General features: G+C 42.1%; 1 protein-coding gene across 4 annotated transcripts; it reads left to right on the forward strand.

Moving 5' to 3' along the window:
* The first annotated feature begins 362 nt into the window (after positions 1 to 362).
* Positions 363 to 20108, forward strand: LOC117999373 (zinc finger protein 501-like). Of its 4 annotated transcripts, none has more exons than XM_034988417.1 (5): positions 373 to 893; positions 2482 to 2562; positions 2856 to 2953; positions 5121 to 5247; positions 10099 to 12894. In XM_034988417.1, the coding sequence occupies exons 1-5, from the start codon at positions 569 to 571 to the stop codon at positions 11310 to 11312; spliced, it is 1845 nt and encodes a 614-aa protein (XP_034844308.1). In that variant the 5' UTR covers positions 373 to 568; the 3' UTR covers positions 11313 to 12894. The 4 variants fall into 4 exon arrangements, with proteins under 4 accessions (XP_034844310.1, XP_034844308.1, XP_034844309.1 ...); XM_034988418.1 differs by having other exon boundaries at positions 375 to 893; positions 2393 to 2562; XM_034988420.1 differs by lacking the exon at positions 10099 to 12894 and adding an exon at positions 19598 to 20108 and having other exon boundaries at positions 387 to 893.
* The last annotated feature ends 334 nt before the right edge of the window (positions 20109 to 20442 follow it).

Below are 20442 nucleotides of genomic sequence, written 5' to 3' on the forward strand. Positions count from 1 at the left end.
CAATTTTCCACTTCAAAGCCAATCTTCGTACTTGCCTCTTTCTCACATCTAACTTTTCCTTGTGAACTCATTCCTATATCATGTTTTTTCTTTATATCTCGTGGTTCAGGACAATGGCTTCGCAACCGTGCCTATGGTTTTTATCAGCCAGAATGCTTTCAACAAAATCACTAGCACTCAGTTTACAGATTTGCGGCTTTATTGTAAGAATGAGAAAGGCTAAGGAAAAGACTTTGTGTAACAGACCCCCAACCACCACCAATCAATAATCAGACACTGAAAATATCTGGAGCTTTAAATTTTTTGTTATTTTTATTATTATTATTTTAAGATTTTACTGATTTGAGAGAGAGAAATGAGACAGCGACCGAGCACGAGCGGGGAGGGAGGGGCCGAGGGAGAGGGAGAAGCAGACTCCCCTGCTGGGGCGGGAGCCTGATGTGGGGCTCTAACCCAGGACGCTGGGATTAGGACCTGCGCCGAAGGCAGATCCATAAGCAACGGAGTCACCCAGCTGTTACAGGACAGCTTCTCATCTTACTCAGAAAGGAGACCTATCGGATGAGGTATGATCTCCATCTTAAGGCTGGTACCGAAGGCCTGCAGTTCTCTCCCCTGGCTCTGCAGACGCCCCCTCCCGCCGCCCAGGACGGGCACCGATGTCCCCGAGCCCTCTGGGAAGTGGAGTCCTTCCGCCGGGACCCCCGACCTGGCGCGGTCGCCTCCAAGTGCGCAGATGCGACTCCAGACGGAGCCTCGGGCTCGAGCCTTTTGTTTCCCCGCAGCTCAGGGAGTCCGGAGAGCGACTCCGTGCGCCCGTCCCGTCTTTCCCAGAGCGCAGCCCTGCGGGGACCCGCCCCGTGGCCGGAGCCGAGACCGCGGCGCGTCTAGGGGTAAGAGAAAGCTGGGCCCGGGGCGCGGGTCTCTCCGACCCGCCGGTCCAAGCGCGCGGCTCCAGTGCCCGAGCCAGGCTCTCAGGTTGCGGCCCCGGGGCTGGGGGGAAGGGCTGGGCCCTGCCCGCGCGTCCCGGGCCCAGTCCCCCGCGCTCTGCGTACTCCTCCCGCTTCCCTGAGCGGGAGGCGAGCCGGGTTTGTGGGTTTAGCGCTGAGCGAGGAGGTGTCCCGGATGCGCGGTTGCCGCTAAGCCCTCTGGGAAGTGGAGTCCGGGAGCTTGAAGGAGGCGTGGCCGACAGGGGGGGTCTTGGGAGCGGCAGTGCGGAGGCCGGAGAGCTTGAGCGCCTCCCGTCCGTTTGGACCTTAAGTCTTGCCACGCTACCAAGAGCCTTAAGGTTCTGAACGTGGGGGACACAAAGAAGAAAATGGTGTCCGTGTCTCACTCATTACTCTTCTGTGATTTGCTCTATCAGAGTTTGGGGGCCTGCCTGTATTTTGCAGCCAATGCAAGGGGTTGAATCTTTTCTCTCTCTCACACACACAGCCTGGAATGCCAGGATTGGGTCAGAGGCAGGGAGAAGCTTTGTTGCCATGCAGTTTGCAAACCTGGGAAATGCAGCCTTCGGCTACAAACCAAGAGTACACTCCCAAGGGGAAGGGTTAGGCTCCGGGTTAAATAGGCACAAACCACAAGTTTCAGGTGCCTAGTGACAAGCAGGATACAGTTAATAAGTTAATTTCTGGTGGCAGTTCAGGATGTGGCAGCCATTCAACAGGATGTGCTGCAGGCATCTTTTTTTTTTTCTTGCAAATTTTGTTGAATTTTGTGCCAGCTTGTCCCCTTAGGCTGTACTGACTGGTTTTGTTCCTCATGGTCATTCAGCCTGATGAAAAGTTTAGTTTTTCTCCCTTGACAGGTGGGAAGCCATTTTGTCTGTCAGTTATTACTGTCTAATTACTGAAGTCTTTTGTTCTCACTCTGACCATGCAAGGGAATCCCTGTCTGTACATTTTCAGGGTCTTTAAAAAAGAGCAGGTGGGGAATCAACTGTATAAGGGCCCCATCTGTCAACTGCCTGTCTTTATGAATAGTAAGGATGAACCAAGGGTGGAAGCCTTGTTTATAGTTACTGCTGCCATAATCACAGGCCACATAATCATATGGCCAGTTGTATGCTTTAGGGTCTTATGGGAGTTTTGCACAGTCTGGAACCAAGTGTGAGGCTCCCAGTTCCCTGCCCTGATTCTCTCCTGGTTTTGTCCTGGTGTGGCATGTAGTGACTGATCTCAGTACTCTAGAGAATGGTCTTCCAGCTGTGGAGATTAATTTAGCCTAAATAATAAAGGTTTCAAGCAAAGAAGAATTACTTCTGAGGCCCTAGGACTTAAATGCAGAAGAATAAGCCTCCTAGGAGTAGAGATAGAGAGAGCGAGATGCCCCAGGGAGCAGGAACCAATTCCAGAGGATGGTGAGCCTAACCTCAAAAATCTCTCTCCAGAGCTTCAGAGTAGAGTTGAATGATTTACACAAAGAAGCAGATTATGTATTGCTGAAAAGTTCATATTTATCTCATCTGAAACTGTAAAGAAGAAGGAAGTCATAGCAATAACAGGACAAAGAAAGAGAAGCTGATCATGGATTATCTGACCATTGAAGCTGAGGAAGAAGGTAAGAATTACAGAAATAGCCGTGGAAGAGAGAATATTCCATTTTGCTTGATTTTCTGATAAAAGGTCACGCTTTTCCACTCCCTGTTAGACTATTCCAAAAGGTTGATGAATTGTGGGTCTACAAGTTTAGATTTTTGGGCGATGCACTTTCACTTCATCATCTTACTCTATCCTCATCCCACCTTTTTGAGTTAAGTTGAGTAGGCCTTGAGTATATAATTTAGCTGGCTTGTGATAGTTTTCGTCTCAGTGAATAGAGTGTACCTCCTTCATGGCTTTTTTCCTCCCCAGTCCTTCCAGCCATTACTAGTGAGGATGCTTCTCTGCCCCAAAAACAGAACACAGAAGAAGTGGAACCTACTGTTGAGCTCCTTCCTGTTGAGTTCCAGGCAAGTTTGAGGTTAAGTTCCCTCCTCTGAAATCTTAGCTTGGCGTTCACGGTGTGTTGTTTCCTTTTTTCATCTTGCTTCAGAGGTCTACAGCAACCCCAACTAGAGAACTGAACCAAAGTAATTTTTCCTTAAAGACTTGAAAGTCTGGGGAAAGCTCAGGCTCAAGCCTTGAATTTGGGAGTAATCTGTGTGAATGGTATTTTAAGCCACGAAACTGTGATCACTAAGGGAACAGAAAAGAGATGAAATTTTATTACTGAATCCTATAGCTCTTCAACTCTTAATGGTCAGGGAAATGAAGAGGAACCAGCAAAGGAGACTGAGAAGATGTGTGGCCAGTGAGGTAGGGGAAAGTCAAAAGTGTGGCATCCTGGTAACCAACTGGAGAAAGTATTTCAAGGAGCAGGGAGTGATCAGCTGTGCAAAACGCTGCTGCTAAGTTCAAGTAAGATGAGGGCTGAGAATTAACCACTGGATTTAAAAATATGAAGATCATTGGTGACTGACAAGAGCAATTGCATGGAACGGTAGGAATGAAAACTTGATTAGAAAGGATTCAGGAAAGAATAGGAAACAAATTAGAGGCAGGGACTACGGACAACTATTTTGGAGAGTTTTATGCTAAAGGAGAGGACAGAAATAGGGTGATAGTGAGAAGGAAGACAAAAGAAGGTTTGTTTTTTGGGTTGTTTTTGTGGGGTTTTTTGAGGATTTTTTTTTTTTAATATGGGTGAAATAACAAATTGCTTATAGGTATGTAAGAATGGATGGAGAAGAAGTCTAATGACTGAGTTCAGGGGAACTCTATCATTTAGAGCCACTTTTCAGACATTATTTATTTTAAACAAAAAATCATGTTAGGGATGATGCCTATTTCACAGCAAAACTGAGTGAGGCTCACAGGGGCACCTGGCTGGCTCAGTCAGTGGAGCATGCGACTCTTGATCTCAGGGTTGTTAAATTCAAGTTCCACATTGGGTGCAGAGATTACTTAAAAATAAAATCATAAAAAAAAAACCCAAACCAAAAACTGAGGCTCACAGTAACTTGCTCAGAATCATAACTTGGTTGAACCCTAATCAAGAATCCAGGTATGTCTGATCCTAAATCCTATGCCTCTTAACCACTGTAGTCTTTTTTTTTAAATTTATTTATTTATTTTAGAGAGAGAGAGAGAGCATGAGTGGGGGGAGGGGCAGGGGGAGAGGGAGAGAGAGAATCTCAAGCAGACTTCATGCCAAGTGCGGAACCCAACGTGGGGCTTGATCTCAAGACCCTGAGATCACGACTTGAGCTGAAACCAAGAGTCAGATGCTTAACTGACTGTGCCACCCAGGTGCCCCTTAACCACTGTATTCTATTGACTGACTTTCTCACAAAGTATTCTCCAGTTAATTACACCCACATGAATGTCAATATAACATAGAATATGAAGAACAGTTGATTATTTTCAGTTTATAATCAGTAAATCCATTCGTTCAGAACAACCGTAGTTATTAAAGGATAACTAAATAAATCTAAAAGTCATAGCCCTAAGTACAGAGAAAGAAGAAGCTTCTGTTAGAACAGGATGGCTGTCTATATACAATCAGGATATCAAGCAGAATTTCTATAAACTCTCCGAATATTCCAGGAATCAGTATAAATTACATGTCTGAGACTTACCCCACGTACAACTAAGTATAATTAGTAATTAACATTTAGTTGTCATTCAGTGGTTAATTTATATTAGATTTACTTAGTAAACTATGTAAGAGACAGAAAAATATAGTTAAGAGTATAGCTTTGATGTCAGATCACTATGTTGTACTCCTGAAACTGATATATTTTATGTCAACTACCCTTCAATTAAAAGAAAAAGAGTATAGCTTTGGAGTCAGACTGCCTGGGTCCAAATCTCAGATCTGATCCTCACGTCTGTAAATAATGTTAATAATAGTACTTACTTCATATAGTTATCATTGCAAGAGGTAGTTCAAAGGACTTAGCACATAGAAAATATATTATAAATGTTAGCTATTATTATTTTCCTCAACATGGGCTAATACTTAGAAATTTTAGACTGTTCCATTAAAATAAAGGTTTACCCTTTAGATTAAAAAATACTTCCTCTTCTAGATTGTTCTCGTCCCTAAGTCCTGTAAGAATGTGCTTTTTCTTTCAGGAATTGGTGACAGTCAAGGATGAGGAAATGGATTTCGCTCATGTGGAAGAAGAACAGCTGAGTTCTGCCCAAAGGTACATGGGCATGGATATGAAAGTGGAGAATTGTGGGAGCCTGGTATTTTGGGGTAAGAAAGTTATTTTGTAATGCAAACTGCTTACTGGGACATAAGTTTCCTCTATAACTAATGGCATCTAAAATGGCATAGTTTTGCTTCAGATCCACAGAGCGTTAATCCCCTAGGAGATCCCTGATCACTCTGGACTCAGAATTGGCTTCTTTTCTCTTTTGGCAAGTAAAAGTTCACTGTCTCTGGTATTGAAAAAGGACAGCTTCATACATTGTTTTTTTTTTTTTTTTAAAGATTTTATTTATTTATGTAAGAGAGAGAGAATGAGGGAGAGCACATGAGAGGGGTTAGGGTCAGAGGGAGAAGCAGACTCCCTGCTGAGCAGGGAGCCCGATGCGGGACTCGATCCTGGGACTCCAGGACCATGACCTGAGCCGAAGGCAGTCGCTTAACCAACTAAGCCACCCAGGCGCCCTTCATACATTGGTTTTAAGATTTCTAAAGCTATAGTAATCAAAACAGTGTGGTACTAGTGAAAGGAAGATGTAAATCAATGGAACAGAACAGATGGTCCAGAAATAGACCCACAGATATATGGTCAATTAATTTCTGACAAAGATGCAAAGATCAGTTCAATGCTAAAAAGGAGAATCTTTTCAATAAATGGTAATGGAACAATTGGACATCCATATGCCAAAAGAAAATCCATACCTCCCACCATACACAGTTACTTTCAATGGATCACAGAACTAAGTATAAAACCTAGAGGGACCATTAAAGACAGTCTTTGCGACCTTTTGTAAGGCAAAATTTTATTAGATATGATATCAAAAGCTCAATCCAGTAAAGCCATCTGGGTCTTGGGTTTGCTTTATTGGAAGGTTTTTAACCTTGAATCCTGGTCTCTTGCTAGATGTAGGACCATTCAGATGATCTGTTTCTTCTTGAGTGCGCTCTGGTAATGATTTATCATCTTTCATTCCTGATATTGGTAATCTGTATCTTCTCTGTTTTAATTTTATTGGTCTTCTTAAGAATTTTAATAGTTTTATTGATCTTTTCAAAGAACTGGCTTTTGATTTCATTGATTCCTTCTACTGTTTTCTGTTTTCATTTTTATTCATTGATGCTCTTATTTTTATTATTTTTCCCCTTTGCTAACTTTAGGTCTAATTTTCTCTCCTTCCTTTAGTTTCTGAAGGTAGAAGACTAATCACTGGTATACGATCTTTCTTCTCTCTTAGTATGAACATTTAATGCTATAAAATTTCTTCTAAGGACTGCTTGGCTGCATTCCACAATTTTAATATGTGGTGTTTTCATTTCCGTGGTTCAAAATAACTTCTATTTTCTTTTTCTTTTCTTTTTTTTTTTTTTTTTAAGATTTTATTTATTTATTTGAGACAGAGAGAATGAGAGACAGACAGCATGAGAGGGAGGAGGGTCAGAGGGAGAGGCAGACTCCCTGCCGAGCAGGGAGCCCGATGTGGGACTCGATCCTGGGACTCCAGGATCATGACCTGAGCCGAAGGCAGTCGCTTAACCAACTGAGCCACCCAGGCGCCCAAAATAACTTCTATTTTCACTTGTGACTTCCTCCTTGACTCATGGGTTATTTACAGATTTCCAAATTTTATTTTATTTATTTTTATTTATTTATTTATTTTTTAAGATTTTATTTATTTATTTGACAGAGAGAGAATGAGAGAGAGAGAACACATGAGAGGGGATAGGGTCAGAGGACGAAGCAGACTCCCCGCCGAGCAGGGAGCCCGATGCGGGACTCGATCCGGGGACTCCAGGATCATGACCTGAGCCGAAGGCAGTCGCTTAACCAACTGAGCCACCCAGGCGCCCCAGATTTCCAAATTTTAGATGGTTTTCAATAAAAATTGTTTTCAATTTTGTGGTTTGGTTCTGTGTGGTCAGAGATACTTTGTATGATTTCAGTTCTTTTAAATTTCTGAGATTTGTTGTATTACCCATAATATAGTCTTTTTTTTTTTTTTAAAGATTTTATTTATTTATTCATGAGAGACAGAGAGAGAGGCAGAGGCAGAGGGAGAAGCAGGCTCCCAAGGAGCAGGGAGCCCGATGCGGGACTCGATCCCAGGACGCTGGGAGCATGACCTGAGCCGAAGGCAGACGCCTAACCATCTGAGCCACCCAGGTGCCCCCATAATATAGTCTTGATGAATGTTTCATGTGAACTTGAAAATAAATTTAATTAGGTCAGGTTGGTTGAGAGTATTTAGGTCTTCTATATCCTTACTGATTTCCTGTCTACTGGCTTCTACTGATTACTGACAGAGGAGTGTTGAATTTTCCAATTATAAAGATTTTTTTTTTTTTTTTTTTGAGACAGATAGAATGAGAGACAGAGAGCATGAGAGGGAGGAGGGTCAGAGGGAGAAGCAGACTCCCCGCTGAGCAGGGAGCCCAATGCGGGACTCGATCCCGGGACTCCAGGATCATGACCTGAGCCGAAGGCAGTCACTTAACCAACTGAGCCACCCAGGCGCCCGAATTTTCCAATTATAATTGTGGTATTGTCTATTTCTCCTTTTAGTTTTATCAGTTTTTGCTTATTGTATTTTGCTTAATGTACCTGAAACTCTTTTGTTAGATGCATACACATAACAAATTATCTTTTGGTGAACTGACCCCTTTATCATTTTATAATGTCCCTCTTTAACCTTGGTAATATTTCTTGTTTCGAATTTTATTTTGTAGGATAGTAATATAGCCATTCTCGCTTCCTGTGTGCATAGTATATTTTTTTCCATTTTTAAAAATCTATTTAAAGTTTTTTGTGGACAGTATATAATTGGGTCTATTTTTTTAAGATTTTATTATTTTATTTATTTATTTATTTGAGAAAGCGAGAATGAGAGAAAGAGCACATGAGAGGGGGGAGGGTCAGAGGGAGAAGCAGACTCCCTGCCGAGCAGGGAGCCTGATGCAGGACTCCATCCAGGGACTCCAGGATCATGACCTGAGCCGAAGGCAGTCGCTTAACCAACTGAGCCACCCAGGCGCCCTTGGGTCTATTTTTTTTAATTAATTTATTTATTTGAGAGAGAGAATGATCAGGGGGAGGGGCAGAGGGAGAGGGAAAAGCAGACTCTCTGCTGAGCACAGCGTCCGACGTGGGAATCGATCCCAGGACCTTGGGATCACAACCTGAGCTGAAGGCAGACGCCTAACTGATTGAGCCACCCAGTTGCCCCTATCATCAGTTCTTTTACAGAACAAAGATAAACTGTCAGGAGAAAGAGGATAATCAGGTGAAATTATGTGATGTAATTGAGATGCTATCACTACGTCAGTAATCATATTATATGAATACATCAAAATACCGTGTTGTGTACCTTAAATTTACACAGTGTTATATGTGAAATATATTTTAATTTTTCTAAAAAAGCAATTAATACTGTGGCCTGGATGAGGTCTTTAATGGAGACAATGTTGTGGGGGATGGGGAGGGGCAAAAAAGGAGAGCTTAGACTGAATACCAAGAAGCATCATTTAAGAAGAAGAAACAGAAAAAGTCCCAAGTAAATAGAGATCAGGAGTAAAACTTGGACAGCTTACAATCACAGAATTATATCCGAATAAAGTTGGGGAAAAAAAATGAGGGGGGGATGTGGTTGGGGGGGAGGCATGGTCACCACTGTCAAGTGCTGTTGAGAGGCCAAGTTAAAGAATGAAAATAATCCACTGGATTTGGGTGACATATAAATGGTTAGTAACTTCAGTGAGAGCAGTTGCAACTGAGTAGTAGGGAGAGAATCCAGACTACAGCGAGTACAGGAGCAAGGATGTGATGAGAAAATGTACAAGACCTTTTTGAGAAATTTGGGTATGACCAAAAAATAAGGAAGAAAGGAAGGAGGGAGAAAGAGAAGGAAGGGAGGAAGGGGAGGAGGAAGAATGGAAGAGAAGAAGGAGAGAAGGAAGGAAAGGAGGGGGCAGTGGTTAGTGGAAACACAAAATCATATTTAAAGTGTCTGTTAAAAAAAAATAAAGTGGGGGCACCTGGGTAGCTCAGTCAGTTAAGCGTCTGCCTTTGGCTCAGGTCAATGATCCCAGGGTCCTGGGATCGAGCCCCACATCAGGCTCTCTGCTCCACAGGAAGCCTGCTTCTCCCTCTCCCGCTCCCCCTGCTTGTGTTCCCTCTCTCGCTGTCTCTCTGTCAAATAAATAAATAAAATCTTTTTTAAAAAAAATAAATAAAGTGTATGGTGAACATGAAAAAAATCTGTGCTTTTAAAAAGGGACTGGAGTGGGGCACCTGGGTAGTTCAATTGGTTAAGCGTCCGACTCTTGATTTCAGCTCAGATCATGATCTCAGGGTGGTGAGACTGAGCCCCCTCATTAGGCTCCATGCATGGAGCCTGCTTAAGATTCTCCCTCTCCCTCTGCCCCATACACCCCCTGCCCCTGCTCTCTCTCAAAAAAAGGGGGGGGGGCAGAGGGAACTATTTAAAAAGTCAAAAAGTGATTATTCCCAGGTGATTATTAGAACTGATTTTTTTTGTCTTGTACTTTCTCAAAACTGCCCAATCTCAACTTGTGTTTTCATCTTTCTACCCTTCCTCAGATATTTTATATTAACATTTATTCTCATCCTGCTAGCTTATCCTCCTTCCTGACTTGTCTGCTCAGTTTTCCATTCTCTTAGGTAGAGCCTCCTCTTCGTCCTCTTATTGTGCCTTGTATTAGCCATTCTCCCATCTCTGTTAGTCCCTGAAACTTCCTCTGCCATTGCCAGGAAGCGCTTTCTGAAAACATTCTAAAAACATGTTTAAGAAGCATCATTTTTCTTTTCTTTTCTTCTTGCCAACTCAGCTGTTTTTTTCTCTCAACACAGAGAACACAAACGCTTGTACTTTTTATTTATTTCAGATTCCGAATCTATACCTGAAACTAAAGAGTCCTTTTCAAAGCAGGGACTTTATGAAGAAGTGTCTCCTGAAAGAGAGCTGATAATGGAGAGACTTAAAAAGGATGAGTCCTGGGACTCCAGATTGATAGAAGCCTGGCAATGTGAAGGCACATTAGAAAGGCAGCAAGGAAATCAGAAGAAAGATTTAAGGCAAGTCATAATTAAACACAAGAAAAACCCTGTGGAGGATTGTAGTGAAACTGGGGAGAGTTCAAACCCAATTCGACATTGCAACATTTACTCAGTGAAAAAGCCTTGGAAGTGCAATGAATGTGGGAAATCCTTCAGTTACTACTCAGCCTTTATCTTACATCAGAGAATTCATACTGGAGAGAAGCCTTATGTATGTAATGAGTGTGGAAAGGCCTTCAGTCGGAGCTCATCACTTATTCAGCATCAGAGGATTCACACTGGAGAGAAACCCTATGAGTGTAATGAATGTGGGAAGGCTTTCAGTCATCGGTCAGCCCTCATCCAACATCACATCATTCATACTGGAGAAAAGCCCTATGAGTGCAGTGAATGTGGGAAGGCCTTCAACCAAAGCACGTACCTTATTCAACATCACAGAATCCATACTGGAGAGAAACCCTATAAATGCAAGGAATGTGGGAAAGCTTTCAATGACACCTCATCCCTTATTAAACATCAAAGGGTTCATACTGGAGAAAAACCCTATGGATGTACAGAGTGTGGGAAAGCCTTTAGTGATAGGTCTGGCCTGACCCAACATCAGAGAACTCATACAGGGGAAAAGCCATATGAATGCAGTGAATGTGGGAAAGCTTTCAGTTACTGTTCAGCTCTTATACAACATCAAGGAACTCATACTGGGGAGAAACCTTACAAATGTAACGAATGTGGGAAAGCCTTCAGTGACCGCTCAGCTCTTGTAAGACATCAGAGAATTCATACTGGAGAGAAACCTTACAAATGTAAAGAATGCAAGAAAGCCTTCAGCCAGAGCTCATCTCTTACAAAGCATCTGAGAACTCATACTGGAGAGAAACCGTATAAATGCAATGATTGTGACAAAGCCTTCAGCCAGAGTTCATCTCTTATTCAACACCAGAAAACCCATATGGGAGGAAAACACTACAAGTGTAAGAAATGTGAGAAAATGTTTAGTGTGCGTTCAGCCTTTCATCAACACAAAGAAATTCATGATGGATAGAATGCAGTAAATTCATGAAATAATTATGTAGTCTTGGGGCACCCAGGTGGCTCAATTGGTAGAGCATGCAACTCTTGATCTGGGGTTGTGAGTTCACGCCCCATGTTGGGCACAGAGTTTACTTAAAAAAAAAAAAAAAAAGTATTCTCTCCTGATAGTGTAGACCTGTTCTAAGTATTACAGGGTATACTACAAAAACACGAGGCTGTGTCATGTAAAAAATAGCTCTCTCCCTTGAAAGGTTATTAAGTATGGGAAGAGGACAAGAGGTACAGTCACAAACCTCAAAAAGCTGAAGTAATGAGGAAAAATCCTAGAGAAACACAGAAGGAGAAAGTCTGGTTTAGTCAGAAAAACAGACTCAGAAGCTAAGCATCTGCTATTACAGAAAAACTAATCAGAGGAGCAGACTGAACAGTACTTGAGGCTGATGGCTGTCTAAATAGTAGTTTTAATCTGAAGCCAAGTGGGGAGGATCAGGATCCCAAAGAGGAAAATCACCAGAAAGTTTCTCTAGAGAAAAAAAAAAAACTAAGCCCAGGAAATCCTCCTTTTTCTCTGTCCCTACACTCCATGTGTTCACTTGCACACTTGCAAACATTTACACTAGTGCTTGTTAACCCTGGATGTACATGAAATCATCTGAGGAGCTTTTAAAAAAAAAAATACCTAGCTCCCAGCCCCAGAGAATTCAGATTAAATTTGGACTAGGGTGTAGCCTGGGCATCAAGAATTTAAAAACTCCTCAGGTAGTTCCGATATGCAGCCAAGATTAAGAACTACTGATTTAGGCTCTTTCTGCACAAGGATCAACTCAATAAGGTAGGAGAAGTACAGGCAGCTGAAAGGATAATAACAATTTACATCGGCTCTCAAGAGCTCTTTGTGTCTTGTCTCTCCCTTTTCTTTCTGTTGCTAATTATATGTCTTTTTTTTTTTTAACCTGACTTTGGATCCTTTTGTTTGGATGTTTTTTGTTTTCTCTGACTTTGTGTGAATTGAGCTGCCTGGTACTAACTTCTGCTCTGGCCCTCACCCTTGCTAAATGTGCTCCTTTAAGCCTGGTTACAGCTTTCTCAATCGCTTCTGCCTATGAGGATCATATATTGTGCTTGCTACCCATGGCCCAATGGTGGCAAATATTTACTGTGAGGAACAAGAGGAGGACCTACAGACCAGAAATCAGGAGAGACAGAGTGACTAGAAGGGAACTTGAAAGAGTTAAAAAATTTTTTTTAAGATTTTATTTATTTGAGAGAGAGTGAGAGGGAGCTAACACTAGCGGGGGGAGGAGCAGAGGGAGCGGGAAAGCAGACTCCTAGCTGAGCAAGGAGCCCTACTCGGGGTTTGATCCCACCCTGGGATCATGACCTGAGCCAAAGACAGATGCTCAACCGCCTGAGCCACCCAGGCACCCCCATACAGTTAAACTTTTGACTCCAACTGTATTGTTGGTATCTTAGAATTTCCTGAAATTATAATAAAATTCAGTTGTGTGCACAAATTAATACTGAACTTCAAGGGATATAGGTGGGAGGAAGGGTAAATAAAAAATGTTTCTACATTTAGGGGCACCTGGTGGCTCAGTTGGTTGGGCGACTGCCTTCAGCTCAGGTCATGATCCTGGAGTCCCGGGATCGAGCCCCGCATCAGGCTCCCTGCTCGGCGGGGAGTCTGCTTCTCCTTCTGACCCTCCCCCCTCTCATGCTCCCTCTCTCTATCTCATTCTCTCTCTCAAATAAATAAAATCTTTTAAAAAAAAGTTTCTACATTTAATATGAAAAAGAATAATAATGCTAAGGAGATTATGAGAAATTACAGATGATAATGTAATCCATATAGAATATCCATTAAATGATAATGCAAATAGAGGAACTAAATTACATGTTAAAAAATGTTTAATCCAAAAGAAGGCAGGAAAGGAGAAAGAAAGGCATGGATGGGACAAATCCTAAATAGGTAGCAAAATGGTAGACCTAAGTTCAACCATACCAGTAATTACATTAAATGTAAAAGAAACACACCAAATAAAACTCAAAGATTACAAGACTGAATAAAGAAGCATGACCCACGGGGTGCCTGGGTGGCTGTCATTAAGCGTCTGCCTTCGGCTCAGGTCATGATCCCAGGGTCCTGGGATCGAGTCCCACATTGGGCTCCCTGCTCAGCAGGAAGCCTGCTTCTCCCCTCTCCCACTCCCCCTGCCTTGTGTTCCTACTCTCACTATGTCTCTCTCTGTCAAATAAATAAATAAAATAGTTAAAAAAAAAAAAGAAACATGACCCAACTATATGTAAAAGAGGCACATGTTAAATATAGAAACATAGGTTGAAAGTTCAAAAGATAAAAAAAAAAAGAACAAAAGATAAAGAGACACAGTGAAGGGCGCCTGGGTGGCTCAGATGGTTAAGCGTCTTCCTTCGGCTCAGGTCATGATCCCAGAGTCCCACATCGGGCTCCCTGCTAGGCGGGGAGCCTGCTTCTCCCTCTGCCTCTGCCTCTCTCTCTCTCTCTCTCTCTGACTCTCATGAATAAATAAATAAAACATTTAAAAAAAAGAGAGAGACAGTGAAAACACTAATCATAAGAAAGCTGGAGTGGACATATTCATATCAGATCAAACAATTCAAGAAGGGTATCAAAAAAAAAGGTATCATCATAGATACAGAAAGACCTTTTGTAATGTTAAAATGGTCAATTCATTAAGGTTAGGAATTCTTATAATGTGTAACTGGGTTACAAATATGACATGTTAATATTATAAGTAAGATTTATAATTTTAAGTTATTAATATATTATGTGCCTCACATCAGGGCTTCCAAAATCATAAGGTAAAAACTGACAGAACTAAAGTTTTAAAAAGAACAATCCACAATTTTATAATTAGAAATTTTAACACTCCAGGGGCACCTGGCTGGCTCAGTTGATTGAGCATCTGACTCTTGGTTTTGGCTCAGGTCATGATCTCATGGGTCATGAGATTGAGCCCTGCATCAGGCTCCGTGTTCAGCGGGAAATCTGCTTGAGGATTCTCTCCCTCTGCCCCCCACCCCATGCTTGCGCTCTCATGTGCTCTCTTTCTAAAATAAATGGATGAGTCTTTTAAAAAAATTTAATAACCCATTCTCAGCAGATGCTAGAACATGTACACAAAAAAATATTAAAGATCTAGAAAAGCTGAACAGCACTACCACCTTGAATTGATTGGCATATATAGAATATAGTATGCACATGGAACACACAACTTCAGAGTGCACATTCCCTTCAAGTGCACATGGATGTTCACCAAGTTAGGTTATACGCTGGCCCTTAAAGCAAGGCTCAATAAATTCAAAGGACTGAGAATATTCTCTATTACATTTAATGAAAGTACAGATCAATAAAATAAGATAGGAAATCCCCAAATATTTGGAAATTAAATGCCATACCTCTAATTAATCCAAGTAAAAAATTTTAAAGGAAAATGGGTTGAAATAATATATAATACTCTTTGACTAGTGGGATTAATCTAGATACCACTAACAGGTAATGGGGGAAGAAGCCTCAACTTCCAAGAAATTAAGGGAAAACACCATTAAATAACCAAAGAGAAAAGAAGAAATAAAATAGACATCGAAAAACATTTTTCGACTGAATAATAATGAAGATGCAACATATCCAAACTTGTGGGATACAACTAAAGCAATGTATAGAGAGAAATCTCCCGCATTAAACTACCTAACATTAGAAAAGAAGGTTGAAAATCCATCATTCCAATTTCCATTGAAAGACTAAAAGTGGAAGCAAATTAAACACAAAGTAAAAGGAAATACATAAGAAAGAGCAGAAAGTGGGCGCCTGGGTGGCTCAGTCCATTAAGCATCTGCCTTCAACTCAGGTCCTGATCCCAAGGTCCTGGGATGGGGCCCTGAGTCAGGCTCCCTGCTCAGCGGGGAGTCTGCCTCTACCTCTGCCCCTCCCTCACCACTCGCACTCTTTCTCTTTCTCTCAAATAAATAAAATCTTAAAAAAAATAAAGAGGAGAAATTTTAAAATACAAAGCAGATACACAATATAGAGCATCAACAAAGGCAAAGATTGGTACTTTGCGTATGGCGGCTTTTACAAAACAAGGCAAAACAAAACAAAACTGAAAGAACATGCAGGAAAATTACATGTGGGGGTTGGAGGGAATGAAGTGAATGGAGCAGGGTAGAGTGCCGCCCTTCACTGTATTTTGTTTTGACTTTTGAGCCACTCAAAAAAAATTTTTTTGAAGATTTTATTTATTTACTTTGGAGAGAGAGCATGAGCAGTGGGGAGGACCAGAGGGAGAGGGAGAGGGAGGGGGAATAAGTCTCAAACAGATTCCACACGGAGTGCAGAGCCACGCGGGGCTTGATCCCAGGACCCTGAGATCACGACCTGAGCTGAAACCAAGAGTCAGACGCCAAAGCGACTGAGCCACTCAGGCCCCCCTCCAAAAATTTTAATACCCATCCAGTGCTATTCCAAGCCATATCGGATACTGAGGCAAAAAGAAACATATGTACCCCTATATACACTTACCAAAATATTTTACCATGTTTTGAACCAGATTGGAAAATTTAATGCAAGCTCCATAATTCAAAAGAATGACTATGGGGCAGGCACCCGGCTGGCTCAGTCAGTAGAGCATGTGACTCTTGATTTCTGGTTTTGTAAGTTCAAGCCCCTTGTTGGGCATAAGATTTACTTAAAAAAATAAAAATTAAAAAAATGACTACATACCAAGTCCACATTGCCCAGTCTGTTTGCACACCACTGTCAACCTGTAGAAACTGGGATGTGATGGCTTCATGGCCCAGGAACCACGAGCTGATTGGAAATAACACCCAAGTGCACAAAAACCCTGGGTTATAAAACAAGCAAACCACAGCTTATCTTATTTAAAATCTTATATTTTGTTTTTCATCGATTTTTTGCATTGTTTTAAAGATTTTTTTAAAAGATTTATTTATTTATTTATTTGAGAGAGAGGAGGGGCAGAGAGAGTCCCAAGCAGACTCTGGGCTCAGTGTGGAGCCTGACGAGGTGGGGGTGGGTGTGGTCAATCCCAAGATCATGACCTGAGCCGAAAACCAAGAGTCCGACATTCAACAGACTGTGACACCCAGGCGCCCCCTTTTTAAAGATTTTTAAAGTAATCTCTACACCCAATGTGGGGCCTGAACTCACAACCCTGAGATCAAGAGTCACATGCCCTACCGACTGAGCCAGCCAGGAGCCCCTGCATTAATTTTGATTTAGAAAATATTGCATTAAAACCTTTCTCTTGAGGGGCGCCTGGGTGGCTCCGTTGTTAAGCGTCTGCCTTTGGCTCGGGTCATGGTCCTGGGGTCCTGGGATCGAGCCCTGTATCGGGCTCCCTGTTCCACGGGAAGCCTGCTTCTCCCTCTCCCACTCTCCCTGCTTGTGTTCCCTCTCTCGCTGTCTCTCTCTCTGTCAAATAAATAAATAAATAATCTTTTAAAAAAAACCAAAAACATTTCTCTTGATTACTGAATTTTTTGGTGCCCTCTTAAGTTTTGCACCCAAGGTGAAAGCGTCACTTGCCTCACCCTCATCCCTGCTCTGAGCACATTATATGGGATCATCTGGAGGTGGGAAAGCTGGAATGGAGGAGATTCAGTGATTTTCATCATGCCCAAGGAAATCAAAGACTCTTTGTGGACATATTTATTTAAAAACTCATTTAAAAAACTGTAAAGATATTGGTAGCTTTTAGGAAATTCTAAAACTTCATTTGCACTTTTTAAACTCAGACTCACAACCTGGAGTTACTGGCCAGTTTGGGTCATCATCTTTGTGACAGGAAATCAACAGAGACATCCGTTTGTTACCAATTTCACTCTAGGATTTTCCATTTGGGGGTCTGGAAGCTTCATCTCAGGGGCCCTTCAGGGAACCATATGCCTCCTGACAGGGCCTGAAAACCCTGTATCCAACTACAGCTGCCGAGCTCACCCTTCTCTCCCTGCTCTGATTGGGGATCTCAGTCGGTGCTGTCCAAGCAGGTGCCGAGATTGCTGGGACTAGATACATAGCCCCAGGTGAGTGATTTGAAAGCTCATTTTCATTTTATCACCCTTTACCCACAACTTGACCAACCGCCTTGCAGGTTCAACCCTAAGTCACAGTGCAGTCCCACTCAAAATGTAAACGAGCACGCAGGCATGCCTCCTGAATTTGGCAAACATTTTCCTGTGATCCACTTTCCTCATCTGTACACTGAGGAAAACAAGAGCGCGGACTTCACAGAGTTGTTATGTGGATGCTATCAATTAATTCATGTAAAGCACATGGAATAGTCCCTGGCACACAGGGAGATGCTCAATAAATTTCAAGATATTATCTATTAGTTTTGGTCACTAAATATACTTTTAATAAAAATATATGAATAATTTTAAGGGAGTGCCACCATTGACAGAGAAATAAAATGCATCATTCAGATAACCAGACAAATGGTTGGTGATAACTTTGTTCATAGTTTCAAGGAAGAAATGAAAAAAAAAATTTTTAAGATTTATTTATTTGACAGAGAGAGACACAGCAAGAGAGGGAACACAAGCAGGGGGAGTGGGAGAGGGAGAAGCAGGCTTCCCGCTGAGCAGGGAGCCCGATGCGGGGCTCGATCCCAGGACCCTGGGATCATGACCTGAGCCGAAGGCAGACGCTTAACGACTGAGCCACCCAGGCGCCCCTTCTGGTGCATTTTTTGCCTTTTTTTCCAGTATGTGAATTAATGATACAATATTGCAATTCACCATCTCGAAATGGTGGTAATTTGCCAAAAAATAAAATGGCCCAAATGATCAGAACATATGCATTACTGAGCAGGCCAGCTATGAGGTTATTGCAATTGTTCATTGTGATATACCCTATCTTGTCCATATCGTGTGGACAGAGCCATTGTGACATTATCTGTTCGACTTTCAGATTTACTATCTCCTTGCTCCATATGCCATAGGAAATCTTTCTTAAATTATTTCGATCACATGATATTCTTTAATGGGTGATTATTAAAAAATCCTTTTGTATTTTTTAAAATTAAGTTTCTTTATTCACTTATTTAAGTCATCTCTACATTCAACATGGGGCTTGAACTCACGGCCCCAAGATGAAGAGTCACACGCTCCTCTGACTAAGCCAGCCGGGCACCCTGAAAAAAATCCTTTTATTTATTTATTTATTTATTTAAAAGATTTTATTTATTTTTTTGACAGAGAAAGAGAGACAGCGAGAGAGGGAACACAAGCAGGGGGAGCGGAAGAGGGAGAAGCAGGCTTCCCGCCGAGCAGAGAGCCCGATGCGGGGCTTGATCCCCGGACTCTGGGATCATGACCTGAGCAGAAGGCAGACACAAATGACTGAGCCACCCAGGTGCCCCGAAAAATATCCTTTTAGAAAAATACTTTTATTTGGCTGCTTTCTGTATTTAAATTCCCACATTTAAAGTAAATAAATCTTCTGTATTTCTTTTTCCTTTTAAGTAGGATCCATGTTCAGCATGGAGCTCAACACAGGGCTTGAACTCATAATCCTGAGATCAAGACCTGAGCTGAGATCAAGAGTTGGACGCTTAACTGATTGAACCACTCAGGTGCCTCTAAATCTTTTGTATTCTTTTTTTTTTTTTTAAAGATTTTATTTATTTATTTGACAGAGACAGAGACAGCAAGAGCGAGAGCGGGAACACAAGCAGGGGGAGTGGGAGAGGGAGAAGCAGGCTCCCCGCTGAGCACGGAGCCCAATGTGGGGCTCGATCCCAGGACCCTGGGATCATGACCTGAGCCGAAGGCAGCCGCTTAACGACTGAGCCATCCAGGCGCCCCAAAATCTTTTGTATTCTTGATAGTCCAGGGATGGACTGACCAATTTACAGAGAAATTGCAGTTTAAGAAAAAAAACAGAGCATTTATGCAATGAATGAAAGTGCTCCAGGCAGCTAACACAGCTATGCACTAAAAGTCATCTGCTGGGACGCCTGGGTGGCTCAGTCGGTTAAGCAGCTGCCTTCGGCCCAGGTCATGATCCCAGGGTCCTGGGATCGAGTCCCACATTGGGCTCCTTGCTCAGCAAGGAGCCTGCTTCTCCCTCTCTCTCCCTCTGCTTGTGCTCTCTCTGTCAAATAAATAAAATCTTAAAAAACATCATCTGTTGATTGGAAACAACTGATTCCACATTGTTTCTACTGTGCCAAAGCAATCTCTCCCTCCTTGACAACTGGACATGTAGCTAATGTGTCCTATCCCTTCCTCCCACAGACCTGCCCAAGAGGAATGTGGTGGTCCTAATCGCGAGTGGAGAGGGAGGATGTTTCCAGGGCTGTTCTGGTTTCTCACAAGATCTAAAACAGTGAAGGCGGGTGTATGGAGGGCAGAAGAAGTGAGCATGTTGTTGGGTTTGGGCCGCTTCACACCATGTTCTGATTTTCTACCAGAAGAAAGGTCACTTAGGAAACAAACAATAATGACTTAATAGGTTATCAACTTTTTGACTACTTTTGTCAACTTACGTGGAGTTGCGTGTGCCTAGGCCCTTAGACTTGTACCAATTTTACATTATTATGTTGTCAATTCATAAATGTGTTCCTAAATAATAAATGAAGCTTCAATCAAGCATTCAAATCAAATATTTGCATGACGTCTAATTTGAATCACGTTTTGACTGGTTTAAATTTAACCGTAATTTGAGGCTATCCCTGACTTTGTGCCACCTCCAAATCTATTACCCTCTTTAACCAAGACTTAGCTGTATTTAAAAGATTAACGTGGCACCAGGATTTAGGGTAAAACGTGTGAGTGAAAACGAAGAAGCAAGCAGATAAATAAAGAAGCAACTGTAATACATCAGGGGCAACTAAAGTCAGAGTTACCACAGTAACATAGTTGACGGAACAAGTATGAAATAAATTACACATGAATTATGGGCAGAACTTGTGGAAGCTTAGAGATAGAAGATTCAAGATAACTTTGATGTTCTAATCTTAGGCACACAAGGTACCATTGAGGCAAACAGGGAAGTTAGGTTAGGACGTCAACTTTGAACGGCTAGACAAATAAATGGAAAAGTCTTGACAAGCACTGTGGGATAAAGAGTAGGGAATCTG

Source organism: Mirounga leonina, unplaced genomic scaffold (assembly GCF_011800145.1).
Source record: "Mirounga leonina isolate KUSES-001 unplaced genomic scaffold, KU_Mleo_1.0 Mir_454, whole genome shotgun sequence".
Lineage (NCBI taxonomy): Eukaryota > Metazoa > Chordata > Mammalia > Carnivora > Phocidae > Mirounga > Mirounga leonina.